The sequence below is a fragment of the Nylanderia fulva genome, unplaced genomic scaffold (assembly GCF_048542155.1).
Source record: "Nylanderia fulva isolate GAGA-0341 unplaced genomic scaffold, ASM4854215v1 Scaffold13, whole genome shotgun sequence".
Lineage (NCBI taxonomy): Eukaryota > Metazoa > Arthropoda > Insecta > Hymenoptera > Formicidae > Nylanderia > Nylanderia fulva.
The window spans coordinates 5,663,204-5,677,621 of record NW_028189518.1 but is presented as its reverse complement, the minus strand read 5'-3'; the positions used below and the strand labels follow the sequence as shown (position 1 = coordinate 5,677,621).

The following is a 14,418-nucleotide window of genomic DNA, read 5'->3' as shown; positions in this document are numbered from 1 at the left end:
GAGTATTATTTCAAAATTACAATATAACGAAAGAAGAGAGCGATTATAATTTGCAGATTCATGTTTTATATGCGTAAAAATACATATAATAATTATAGAGTTTCGATGAAATCAGAAACGATAGAGCTCTCCACTTGATTATTTTCTCTTTATATCGATTGATGTGATAATTTGAATAAAATTAAGAGGACGAACATTTTTCACTTGCGTTTTCCTCTCTACGTTTACGTCAATTTTTCTACATTTCATGACATGTTTGTTCCCTCTAGCCTCGACTCTCCCGTCCATTCTCTCATCACTGCAGCAATAGAGCAAAGAAGTGTAACATCCTGTTTCGAAGCGTTGTAATAATAGATGACACGGTAAAACGACAATATTTTGTCCCCTCTAACGAGATGTGAATCGCGAGATGTAATTAATGTAATAATATCCTGGAAGTGCTAAGTATCGGGATAAAATGACAATGACATGGAAGCGAATTAATGAGCAGTTAGGAGTAGGTGAGGAACTAATACATCAGTTTGTGTGTAAGCAGATTAATAACCCTCTGTACTGCGAAATATTCTGACATCCTGGGAGGTGCCCCTGAGAGTTCAGATAAAATTTTTGTTACATCGTATCTGACAATCGAGTGGGCCTTTCTGTAATTTGACACAAGAATCGTACAAGATAGAATTTGTGATGTATTTTACGCCTGTGATTATTCGTACATTTTTTTTATATTTATGACATTACGTCAATCAATGTATAAATGTAATTGTAATAATATAAATATATGTAATATAATACATAATATAATATATAATTATGTATAATATCATATATATATATACGAATATCATATATAATTATATATAATATTATTATATATAATATTGTAATACTTTATTATATAAATATAATCATGTTTGATATAGAGGATTTTATGTAGATTGATGTAGAATAAATCGCGTTATTACCATAAATATTAAAATAACATATATACATTGATTTCAATGTTATACAAACTTTACATACATGTGTTAATTATCTATAATAAAAGAATGTTATTTATCATTGCATTGCACATTCTTGTATGTTCTATATATATATATTAGTTTTAGAATATTTATATATTTTAAATGATAAGAATGTATTTAAGTTATTAAGACATACATAAAATTGAACAGATAATTTATCATATTTTGTTGAATTTATTTAAAGTTTAAAAAAAATTATAATTTTGAAATTATCAATGAAAATTTTGAGATGTTCCAAAGCATGCAATGTCTCTGAAAAACATTAAAATGCCAAAATAAAATCTATTTTATTATTTTATTTAGCCATTCATAACTTTGCACATCCAAATCCGCACACAATACGTTTAACAGTGGGAGAAGTTCTCCAAATAACTGAGGAGTGTGGAGATTGGTATTATGGCCGCAGCAAGTTTAAAGGGACATGTGGAATTTTTCCAAAATCCTATACACATATCTTACAGAAGTCAACATATACGGATAACTTAGTACATGAAATTACTAATGTTCTAAGAGAATGGGGACATCATTGGAAGCATTTATATATAGTATGTATATATTTTTTATTATATAGCTTAAATATGTCTTTCTAGAAATAAAAATATATAGATATAATTTTACATAATTCTTTTTATGCATATATAGACACACTCCGAGCACTTCAGGACAATGCAACAACAAATTTTGGATGCAATAGGATACAGAAGCAAGATCTTGAGCGGTACTTTAACAGTAGATGAACTGAAGGATATGAAAAGATTAGCAACAGCAAGGATAGACACTGGAAATCAATTATTGGGTTTGGATATGGTAGTTCGAGATGAGCATGGAAATATTTTAAATCCCGAAGAAACGAGCGCGATTCAATTATACTATCATCATGAGACTGCTGCAGAAAGGATAAGAAAGGCGTCCAATGACACCAAAAAAAAGTCCCACAAGCCACAAGTACCTGTATATTCACATATCTTCTTTGTCAGTGTAAGAAATTTTGTATGTAAAATGACAGAGGATGTAGAGCTACTATTAACTTTATATGACGGCAGAGAGATGAAAGCTATCACGGAGAATTACGTGGTATCGTGGAGCAAAGAGGGACTTGCAAGGGATATTGATCAGTTGCACAATCTTAGAGTGTTGTTCACGGATCTTGGTTCCAGAGATTTGACAAGAGACAAAGTTTATTTAGCCTGTTATGTAATTAGAGTAGGCGGTATGGAAGCCAAAGAACCGGATCATCGTCGTTCGAGCGTTGCACAAAATAATCAGAACAAATCCAAGAATACGGAAAATATGAGAAGACCATTCGGTGTAGCTGCGATGGATATCACATTATTTATTACCGGCAAACTCGAGGGAGATGTTGAACAACATCATTTTATACCTTTTATACAGTAAGTACATATTTAAGATGGTATCTTGGTCTATTCAAAGGTTCAATGCTGTGACATTCATGGTTGAAGCATCAAAGGAAAGATTATAGTAATTCTTGCAAAAATTAAGACAGAGTTTTGTTGGTTTCCCTGTTTTTTGTTTCAGATGTTGTGAGAAAGATAGTCTTGATGGTATATTACGTAGAATTATAGCACAAAAAGAAGGAAATATCCAGAGACATATCAATGGCAATATTACCAATATCACAGGTGGACAAGGATTGTGGACGAGTTTAAAATTGTTAAGAGGTGACCCAAAGCAAGTGAGTCGTGAAATAAAGTTATTTTTCTATATAATTGTATAACTTTTTGTATTGTTATATATTTTATATAAAAAAAATTATTTCTAATTTTGAGCATTTATATATAGGTACGTGACGAAAATCCACATCTAGTTCTCGGGAACGTTGCAATTGCGCGTAAAATGGGATTTCCAGAAGTTATTTTGCCAGGTGACGTACGCAATGATCTCTATCTGACTTTAATTAATGGTGAATTTAGCAAGGGGTCAAAATCTACAGACAAAAATGTGGAAGTAACGGTTAGTATTTAAATAGAAAATAAAAATTGTTTTTCTTTTTTTTTTTTTTTTTTATAAAAATATAAAAGTACTTATAACATGATTTTTAACAGGTTAAAGTATGTAATGAGCATGGCATAGCAATTCCTGGAGTCATGACATTAGGTGGCGGTGCGTCCCCAATTGACGAGTATCATAGTGTTATTTATTATCACGAAGATAAGCCTAGATGGTGTGAAACATTCAAGATTGCCATACCTATAGAAGAATTCAAGCAGGCTCATTTGAAGTTTACATTCAAGCATCGCAGTTCTAACGAAGCGAAAGATAAGTCTGAAAAACCATTCGCGTTAAGTTATGTTCGATTAATGCAACGCAATGGCACAACTCTGCAAGACATACAACACGAATTGCTGGTTTATAAATTAGAACAAAAAAAGTATGAGGAAAGTGATATATCTTACTTTAAATTGCCATCAACACGCGGAGAATTGGTACGTATATATATATATTGAAAAGATAAAAGAAATTTTATATATTTTTAAATATAACATTTTAATATTGTATCTTTTCTTTACTTTATGTGGTTTAGGCTGAATTAAACATTGAGAAGAAACCAAGTTCAGGACCATTAACATTAAGCAGCAAAGATAGTTTTTTGATAGCAACCAACATTTGCTCAACTAAATTAACTCAGAATGTAGATTTATTAGGCTTACTTAATTGGACATCACAAAATACTGGCCTAAAAGAATCTTTAGCTGCTTTGATGAAGGTTGATGGGGAAGAAATAGTGAAATTTCTACAGGTAAAATAAAATCTGATATCGAGGAAGATTACATATAAATAAAATTATGTTTATATGAGAATAATTTATATTGAGTAACATTATTTTTTACAGGATGTTTTAGATGCTTTATTTAACATCTTAATGAATAATTCGGACAGTGATGTCTATGATGACATGGTTTTTGAGTGCCTTTTATATATTATTGGGCTCGTGTCTGATAGAAAGTATCAGCACTTTCAACCAGTATTAGATTTATACATTTCTGAAAGTTTTTCTGCGACTCTTGCATATAAGAAATTAATTGCGGTATTGCGTAAGCGTATAGACAACGTCGGCAACAATGATGGTCAAGAACGTGATTTATTGCTTAAGACAATGAAAAGTCTGCAGTACTGCATGAGGTTTATTGTCGAATCTCGTCTTTTATTTACCGAGTATGTTTTATTTATTATTACATATATAGTAACAAATTATAATTACAAAATTATACATTTTTTATTTATCTAAATGACAATATAATAAATATAAGTATGATATATTTATTCTTTAAAAGAGAAGTATATATGATTTTAACAAATATTTTAATTTTGTTTTAAAGATTAAATCAAGATGAAGAAGAATTTTCACAAACATTAACGGATCTATTACGATCTATTGTCAACCTTATGAGTCATGAAACAGATGGAACTTTGTTGGTTCAAGGAGCTTGCCTCAAGTATTTACCCACAACGATACCTCATTTATTAAGGGTCTACAGCGGCATGCAATTGAGTACAATTCTAACAGATTTACTCGTGACTCTACCAACAGGTAGATTAACTAAACAGAAAATGATGACAGTCAATGATATCGTTCATAGTCCACTTTTTCTAAATGTGGAGTGTAGAGCGATTTTATTGCCGAGAATTACCATACTCGTGAGGGACTTATTGGAAGCTAAAGAAGAGGTGAGATGTTATAAAGTTTGCTATATTTCCTAATGCTACAAATTCCTAATCTAGTATAGTTTAAACAAATTAGAATGTTCACATTATTCTTATCTATATTTCACAAGAAATAATGTTAATTCATCACGTTGATATATTCTCGCAATACTTTTCATAGAATTTTCTAACTATACATTTGCATATAACTAAATTTTATTGAACATATAAATTTTTACTTGCATTTAATATCGTGATGTGTATGATAAATGTCATTTATTCGTGCTTTCCGTGCAGCCTGCGATCCTTCCGCCACGCATCTTTCTACATAAATCTTATCAAACTTCTTTTTCGTAGAGGATGTCTTTTCGTTTGTTTCATTTATTAAATAATAACTTGTTTGGCTATTATAATAAATGTTATTATTAAACTCTCAATCAAATTTTTATATTATTTTTATTATTATTGCACATATTAATTTTACATTAAAGAAATAAATAAGAAGAAAGAAATAATATTGCACTTAACTGTATTTTTTTAAAGTGTACAATAATAATAAGAATTGTTATTTGAAAATAATATATTGAAAGAGACATCCTTTTTACTTACTCTTTCAGTAGAGCATGTAAGAATAAATGCATATTTATTGAAATAATAGAACTTTGAATGTGGCATGTGTTTGTCCAGTAATATGTTACTGCATAATGTTCATTCTGCATTTTACAACATTTAGGCATTTAGATATAAAACTATTTAATTCGTGATATCTTTTTCAATTTCTTACTTTTTTGTTACAATAGAACTGTTAGAATATTTTATAATTTATGTGTAGTTAATGAACAGTATGAGCATACAAAATATATATTCATGATACTGTGAAAAAAAATAATGATTAGACGAAAGTATCAATTTTTTTTTTTTATTTATTATACATACTCTTGTTATTATTAATACTGCTTCTTAGTGAGAAACTGCATCTTTACTGCATGCAGTTCTACATTCACATTGGTGTCGGGAATTTTCAGAAATATATATGTCTTTAGAAAATGGTATTTTTTTCCTAACTAACAAGGGTTATTTCATTTTTTTTGTGTTCGGTTTGGTTTTGGTAAATGGCGTTTAAAGGGTCTATCGAGTACGCCTGGAAAGAGCGTGGCGAAGGTAGCCAGGCTGCTCGGCGAAAATCGGCATCGACTCAACCAACATCGCGGCTACTCCGAAGAGGTAATTTTTGCGATAAAAATGCAGGAAATTCCAAAATCTTCTACGCAAATAAATAGTGCGTTTTTCAGGGCGTTATAGGATATATTTTGAAATTGTTTAACACAAAAGTTGCATTTATGCCTGTGTGTTGTGTTGTATTATATTTTATTATTTATTAGGATCAGTGATTCGCGTTATTATGTGAATTTTAATTTTTTTGTGTGAATGTATAGATTGCAGAGAGTGTACGCTCATATCACGCACTAATTTAGATATATGGATTTACGTAATTTCTACTAATTTCTATACTTTATAGAAATAGATGTATTAAAGCAATCTATTCTACTTTTTAAATCTATTCTTTATGTTCCTAGGTGGAATTATGTGTCAAGATATTGTCTGACATTCTGGAACTGACTTTTAGAAAAGATATAGGTAGCACAGTTTCAGATGTTAAGGAGATAATGTTAACTGCATTACGCACTATTATACAAACTGTTATATCAATGGATAGGGAAAATCCCTTAGTTGGAAATTTAGTTTCAGTCATGTTGGCGATATTCAGGTATTTTTAAGATTTTAAAGTAATTGTAAAAAAAAGATATATATTTGAAAGGGAAGAATAAGGTGAGAGTTCTATCCTTTTTGCAATATTTTTCAGACAAATGACACAACATCATTATGAAGTATACATCAATCACTTTGGAACGAGAATTGATTTGCTTGATTTTCTTATGGAAATATTATTAGTGTTTAAAGATTTAGTTTCTAGAAGCGTGTTTCCAGGAGATTGGTGCGAAATGATTATGCTTCAAAATAGCGTTGTTCTAAAATCATTACGATATTTCTCAGGCACAATTAGAGATTATTTTTTTACCGATTTTGAGCAACAAGCATGGTCAAATTTCTTTCATTGTGCTATTGCTTTTTTAACTCAACCTGCTCTACAGTTGGAGACATTCACACCAGCAAAACGGAATCGCATTATTGCGCGTTATAACGACATGCGTAGGTATGTTTAGAAAATATAATAAAATTGCGCAAATTTCGAAACTATCGCAGAAAATAGATTCAAATAGAAAGAATGATACTTAAACAAAAGCATGAGATTTTTAATTATACAACACATTCTATAATAAATATTTTTATTAAATAATATGGTATAAATCGATAAAATAAAAGTAATGTTACATCTCTGTTTCCTTTGTTTACAGAGAAACTGCATTTGAGATCCGATCAATGTGGTTTAATTTGGGACAACATAAAATACTCTTTGTGCCTACTTTAGTTGGCTCAATCCTCGAAATGGCATTAATACCTGAAACTGAATTGAGAAAAGCTACAATACCTATTTTCTTTGATATGATGCAATGTGAATATTACAGTTCACGTATAGTGGAAGGATATGGCGATACCAAACGTGATCCTGCTCATATCAAAGCTAATTTTATAGAATATGAAAATGAGATGATTGCAAAACTGGATATCTTGGTACAGTTTTTTTACATCATTCTATGTATTCAAAAGTAGTCGTATAATTTAAATTTGTTTCATTAATATTATACCAATCAAAAATTATACTTGATCAAAGTATCTTTTCTATAGGTGGAAGGAGGCAGAGGTGACGAGCAATTTCGTGCTCTTTGGACTCATGTTATGGGTTCTTTGTGCGAAAAACATTCCACAATGCGAGAACAAGGATCACGGTTTGTAGACACTATCGCTAAACTCATGGAACGCTTGTTGCAATATCGAGATATTATTCATGCAGAATCCCAAGAACATCGCATGCTTTGCACTGTAAATTTATTAGAATTCTATTCCGAGATTAATAGGAAGGAAATGTATATCAGGTAAAAGCAAAAAAAATGTAATATATTTTTATAATTAAATATTTTAATCTTTTATTTTAAGGAATGAATTGCCTGATTAAATTAGTATAATAAAAACCTAATTCTTTTATGTATTATATCTAATATAATATAAATATCTATATTTTTTGAAATATATATATAAAGTTTTCTTTATTATACAGATATGTGAACAAGCTGTGTGAATTACATTTAGAATGCGATAATTATACAGAAGCAGCATATTCTCTGAAGCTCCATAGTCAATTATTAGCATGGAGTGACCAACCTTTGCCACCTTTGTTGAAATCTCACAGGTAGCATAATTAATCTTAAAATTAAATAACAGAATATTTTCACACAATTAAACTTATTACGATACTTAATACAATAAATATTAAATTATTATATTATTTTTTTCTAGATATCGATCATGTCAAACACATCGTGAATTGAAAGAGGCACTATATAATGATGTCATCGATTATTTTGATAAGGGAAGAATGTGGGAATGCGCTCTTAGCGTTTGCAAAGAATTAATATCGCAATATGAAGAAGAAACATTTGATTATTTGCAACTATCTGTATTATTAAGGCGCATGGCAAAGTTTTATGATTGCATAGTGAAGCAGTTAAGACCTGAACCAGAATACTTTAGAGTTGCATATTATGGCAAAGGACATCCTGCTTTTCTTCAGAATAAGGTATTTTGACATGTTGAAACATCTCTTTCTTTTTGATGATATTTTATATTCACTTTTATTCTTTTAACAAAATAATGCATTTGTCATAGGTATTTGTCTATCGAGGAAAGGAATATGAACGACTTAGTGATTTTTGCACAAGAACTTTAAATCAGTTACCAAATGCAGAGCAAATGAACAAATTATCTCCGCCCACCACAGAAATGCTGGAATCCAATCATCAATATGTGCAAATCAATAAGGTAGAGCCATTGATGGATGAAAAGAGGCATCGTCTAAGTGGTAAACCAGTTACTGCAGAAGCAGTTTTAAGGTATTCAATATTATATTAATGTAATTAAATATAAGACAGTTTATTAATTTGCTTTTATTGCTTTAATTATATTTTCATATAATTATTATTTTTACATTTTAATCTAATCTAATTTTAGATATCATCGTGTGAATGACGTGCAACGCTTCAGATTTTCAAGACCCGCACCGAGAAAAGAAATCATTGCGACAGCTAGTGATAAAGAAAAGGAAGTAAATGCTAGCATTAATAGTAACAATGAATTTGCTTCGTTATGGTTAGAAAGAACAGTGCTTGTAACAAGCTATCCATTGCCGGGAATTCTTCGATGGTTTCCTGTGACGTCTAGTGAGACATATTTAGTCAGTCCATTGAGGAATGCGATTGAAACTATGGAAGCTACGAATACAGCACTACGAGATCTCATTATTGCTCACAGGTTTGCTTTAACTTTTTATAACTGTAATAGAATAACAAAGTGTGACGAGCATAATTATTCTCTTTTATTTATTATATATTTATTACTTGCATTACGAATTTTTACACAACTACTATTTCCTTCATTATTACAGGAGCGATCCTAGTCTTCCGTTAAACCCTTTAAGCATGAAATTGAATGGTATACTGGATCCAGCTGTTATGGGTGGTATTGATAACTACGAAAAAGCTTTTCTGAATACAGAATACAAAGATAGTCATCTGGAAGAGAGTTCGGATCTTCTTAAATTAGAAGGACTTATCGCGGAACAAATTCCTTTGCTTAGTATAGGTCTTCAGTTACACAAAGCACGAGCGCCCACTGAATTGACACCGTTTCATCAACGTTTAGAACAATGTTTCGTGTCGATGCGCAATCAAGTAGAAGCTAAATACGGAAAGAGGGTAAGCTAATCTAATTATTCGTTAGTATTTATATACGCAGTTTTTCGAAATTAATAATTTTTTTATTTTATAACATAGACATGCGATTTACAAATTGAAAGCTTAACACAGACCGTAACTATGCGAAGACCACCGACATCAAGAGGGGATAATCACTGTCTGTCTGAGTCAAATATGAATAATTCAGAGTAAGTTATTCTGTTAATTATCGCATAAACGCATGCTCATTTTATTAACGAGTTCCTCGTGACTAACAAGAAAATAATAGCATGCTATAGATCGTCACTATTGAAACGAGGCAATATTTCAAAACATGTTACTAATTTATTTAAGCTTTTATAAAAAGCTACATTTTATTTAAATATAAATATTTAAAATATTACCTTTATTTTTGTGAAATTACAAAACAACGCAAATATCCTAACATATTCCTAAGTAGCATTTATTATAAGTAAAAACAATATGTGTAAATGGTGCGCGCTGTATTCAGGATGTCCAGATTCAAATACGATCGATCTGTGTCATCCTGTGTCAGTTTTAAAATAGTTACATCTTGCAATTACCCCGTTCAGCTGTACAACTCACTCCAGGGTATCCTCACTTACAAGATCCCAAGTTGCAACGTTCAAGTCACTTGCATCGTTCAATTTTAACAACAGCACATCCCCCAGTGGTGCTCAAAACGTCAATTTGTCAAGGTAAAGTCATACCCCAGTGTTTCACTTAGCTACAGCACTAACTAAGAATTGAATCAGTTATTTCTCTATGTAGATGAGTTAATATATAATCTTCTCTAAAAATCCTCTTCTAAAAGAAAAATTTCAATAAATTTCTATTAATCGTTTAGATGCACGAATTTATTTAGTATATTTATCATAAGATCACATTTTATATGTCTAAAGAGAGTAATATAAAATGCCGTTTTAGAGCACGTGATAGAAAAGAATGCAATATGATTTCAGGAATATCGCTGTTGGACCTGATAAACTTTCGCATAATGCCTTATTATCCTTTCTTCGCACTTAACATTCCTGTTATATATATATGTTTGTTTTTTTATTTAATTTAATATTTAAGTTTCCCAGTTATTTCATTTGTTTATATTTTTATACAGTACAGGAAATGTTAATTTGTATATATTTTCCCCCTATATGCATTAAGTAATCTATGTTACTTTTCATACATGTGTTTGTGAGGGTGGTACATTTATTCATTCAAAACTAAAATTAACCAGAAATAACTAAAAAAATTTAGAAACAGCATGAAAAAATATATTTGAAATACAGGCTACAATTTTGCATTACATCTTTACTTCTGCAAAATACAGATAAAACGAGACAATAAGAAAATTTTTTAAATATGGGCTATATTTCTTTATGCGATAGAAATTATATATACATCACGTGAAAATAGAGTAGTTTTAGATGTATACGAAAAATGCATTGATTTCTTTAGATTAACATCTTTACATCTTCTATATTTTTATTTATTCTGCTTCTCATTTGCATGATTCTGTTTCTGTTTTTCACAATATCATCATAAATGTTCCTGGAATATATATCTCCTTCAACTGGCAATCTGCTAAACTTCCTAAGTCTACAATAACTACGATAGGTAATGAAAAAATGCACTTGTTACAGACTTGTTGCAAAAAGCTTGAATGCGATTATTATGATTATTACATTTTTCTTATCTCAGAGACTAATATCTTAATATCTTTATATATATATATATATATATATATATATATATATAATCGTTTATCAATTAAATCTTATCTATTTATAATAACGAGTTATATTTCTTTCGCTGGTGTAGATATGGTTCACTTTTATCTGTCTCTGATTTTACAAACAAAGGCGTCGCCTTTAATCGTAAATATTTTCAATTTATAGGAACAACTCCATGCGTTCGCATATTTTGTCAACGGCCTCTTTGCAAAAGGCATTGGGAAGCCCAAGTCCAGGAACGTATAAAAAGAAGGATACAAAACGTAGAAGTTCGCGAAAGAGCGATTCCGCCACGGTGACGAAAAACGATCAACCGACCAGCCAGTGGTACACCACAGCCGAGATATCTCACAGTTCAGTATCGTCCATTACGTCATTAATATCTAATTTACATTCGACACCTGTATTCGAACTACGACAAGAGGTACGGACAAGTTTAGATGGGTATTTAACAATCGTCATCTTTTTTGCTCTTTGTAATATTAAAATGGAAAAATACGTGCCTGTTTATACACAGCTCACACCAAAACGTCCTCTGAGATCGGAAGTGGACAAAGAACGTAGAATAAGTAATCGCTGGTCCGGTCAGTCCCAGCACTATCTAAGGAACATCAATAACGAATTGGAACCAAGCGGTTTAGGAAAGGGCAATAGAGATAGCGTCGGCACGACCGACAGTACAGCATCCGAAGATGATCCACCTCCGCCTCTGCCTATTAAAATGCGCGAGGCCGATTATTGTAATCTCCCGGAGGAGTTGTCCTCCAATCAGTGTCCAGCTAGCCCTGCCCCAGGTACTTTGAATAATCTGAATAAATCTTCAGGACAGTGGAAGAACAAGCTGCCGACACCTACCGATGATGACAGTCCAGACTGCCATTCTAATAAACCGCCGACGCCTCCACCAAAACCGAAAAGACCGATTCATAGTTTGCATAAGATCGTTCTGGCCTCCAACGATGTCGAAACCTCGCATGAGGATTCGTCGACCGCGTAACGTAACGTAAAATCTTGCAGACGTCTTATTGATCTTGCCAAGAGTTATGACCATAACAAGTATCCATCCACATCCACGTATATAATACGCGCGCTTTCTTGTTATTCGCGATCATTTTCGCATTAATTTCTGTACCGTCGATCTTTAGAAGAGTTACCATTCTCTTAAAGTTAGCGTTCTAATATATTTCTTTGTGCCTTTTTTTCGCAATTTAGGATAAGTGAGTTTAGTATACGCTTCATTACAATACGAAATAACTTTAACAGTAGAACAGATGTTGCTCTATTCGTATTGATAGTGAGCAATTATTGATAAAAAAATTGAAAAATTAGTATGAATTTACGAAAGATAACATTTTATAATTTTGCAGTGCATATATATGACAAAAACTATAATGACAAGTCGTAAATTATTATAATATATCAATGTATTTACTTTATTTTTATTGTAGTATGCAGTATAAAGCTTTGCGATTTATTCAAGAAATTCAATGTTTTTGTAACATTAGTAATGAAAGAAAAGTTTTACTTATAAGGCTAAAACTTACAAAAGTTGCTTTTAATAATTATTTACTTTATATGAGCATATTTTTTCGAACATTTAAATATTGTTTGATTACATTTCACATGCTTTATAATATCTATTAGAAGGCTTAATGTGCTAGTGTAATGTCCACTTTTTCAATCTAAAACTTTATTATCATGTGGCTTTGGACATATTTATGACAAATATATATTTTTATAGATTTTTATATAAAACATATACACATATATAGCTTTAATTGTAGTGAAAACTTTGGGAACCTTTTATATTTTATACTAAGGCAATTTTTGAATGAATTTATGCTAATACTATAATATGGAACATTAATATTCGATATAACGAAAGCGGTTAATTTTTTGCATATCTATATATTTGATACACTATTTAAACTTATTTCACGATTTTTATAAAATAATTATGAGTAGTTATAGTTTATATAACCGCAACATAGTTATTATTTAAATACCAAGCCATTGTGATCTAGTGGTAAAAAAAATTTATATGAGTTACTGTATTTATATAAGTCATTCATACATATACTTGTTAACAACGAGACTATAGTCTTATGTGTTAACTTATTTTTAATATATACAAAAAGACATTGGTTTATACAAAATATATTCAATAAGAATAAGTATGCAGCAAATAATACTGCATATGATATTGCATGTTTGTTTCATAATCCAAATAAATTATTTACTTATAATATTGATATATGATCATAGGGTATAATTAGTGCTATATTGTGACAAACTGCTTCCTAATTTGAGCATAAAATCAGAATAAAAATTTAAATGGATTATGAAGATTATAATCTTATATAAAGAGACACTTTATAATCATGTTGATTTGCATTGTCTTTTAATTATAGCAAATTCTACAAACATTAGAAGAAGCCATATAACTACAATACAAAAGCTACTTATTGTGTTTTTCATCGTCACTTGAGTCTCATACCAAAGAGATTAGTGCTTTATTTATTAAGAGCTTTAGAAAATCATATGTGATGCTGAAGAAACAAATATGATGTAATATATATTGAATATATTAATACTTGCATCTAATGAACGATAAACAAAATAAATTAAAATATAAGTGAATTCTTGATATATCATTCATTACTTATGATAATTAATATAGCAAAGATCTGTATTCAGTTCAAAATTATTCTTATATTATTCTTTATTTGTTTAGTAAAATTCCAAAAATACATAAATACATACACATATTTATGTATATTTGATTAGAACAGAGTATGAATACAGTTCTTAGCTTTGCAACTAATTTTGTTATGTAATAGAAAAAATTGACAATATTATTGAGCTTAAAGAAATTAAGAAATTTAATGTAGTGCCATTTGTTTTTCGTTATATATATATATATATATATATATATATAACTATTTTTTATGTTTAGGTACTAATGTATACCATCTTGTTATTTAATTTAAAACAATTTTGTTTTTTTTTTACTTTTGCATATAATATATTAATTTTCACACACATACAAAATAATATTTATTTAATATATGCTAC

General features: G+C 30.1%; 1 protein-coding gene across 7 annotated transcripts; it reads left to right on the top strand.

Annotated features, from left to right (window-relative positions):
- The first annotated feature begins 244 nt into the window (after nt 1-244).
- Nucleotides 245-13,983, top strand: mbc (dedicator of cytokinesis protein myoblast city). 7 transcript variants are annotated; one of them, XM_029320839.2, is made up of 23 exons: nt 245-500; nt 1,323-1,564; nt 1,662-2,410; nt 2,559-2,712; nt 2,820-2,990; nt 3,083-3,463; nt 3,562-3,777; nt 3,871-4,193; nt 4,358-4,706; nt 5,808-5,906; nt 6,260-6,450; nt 6,547-6,897; nt 7,100-7,376; nt 7,491-7,738; nt 7,921-8,052; nt 8,160-8,439; nt 8,529-8,752; nt 8,871-9,170; nt 9,304-9,613; nt 9,692-9,801; nt 10,186-10,311; nt 11,509-11,767; nt 11,861-13,983. In XM_029320839.2, the coding sequence occupies exons 1-23, from the start codon at nt 458-460 to the stop codon at nt 12,338-12,340; spliced, it is 6,015 nt and encodes a 2,004-aa protein (XP_029176672.1). In that variant the 5' UTR covers nt 245-457; the 3' UTR covers nt 12,341-13,983. The 7 variants fall into 7 exon arrangements, with proteins under 7 accessions (XP_029176672.1, XP_085335983.1, XP_085335982.1 ...); XM_085479857.1 differs by having other exon boundaries at nt 2,556-2,712; nt 10,204-10,311; XM_085479856.1 differs by having other exon boundaries at nt 2,556-2,712.
- The last annotated feature ends 435 nt before the right edge of the window (nt 13,984-14,418 follow it).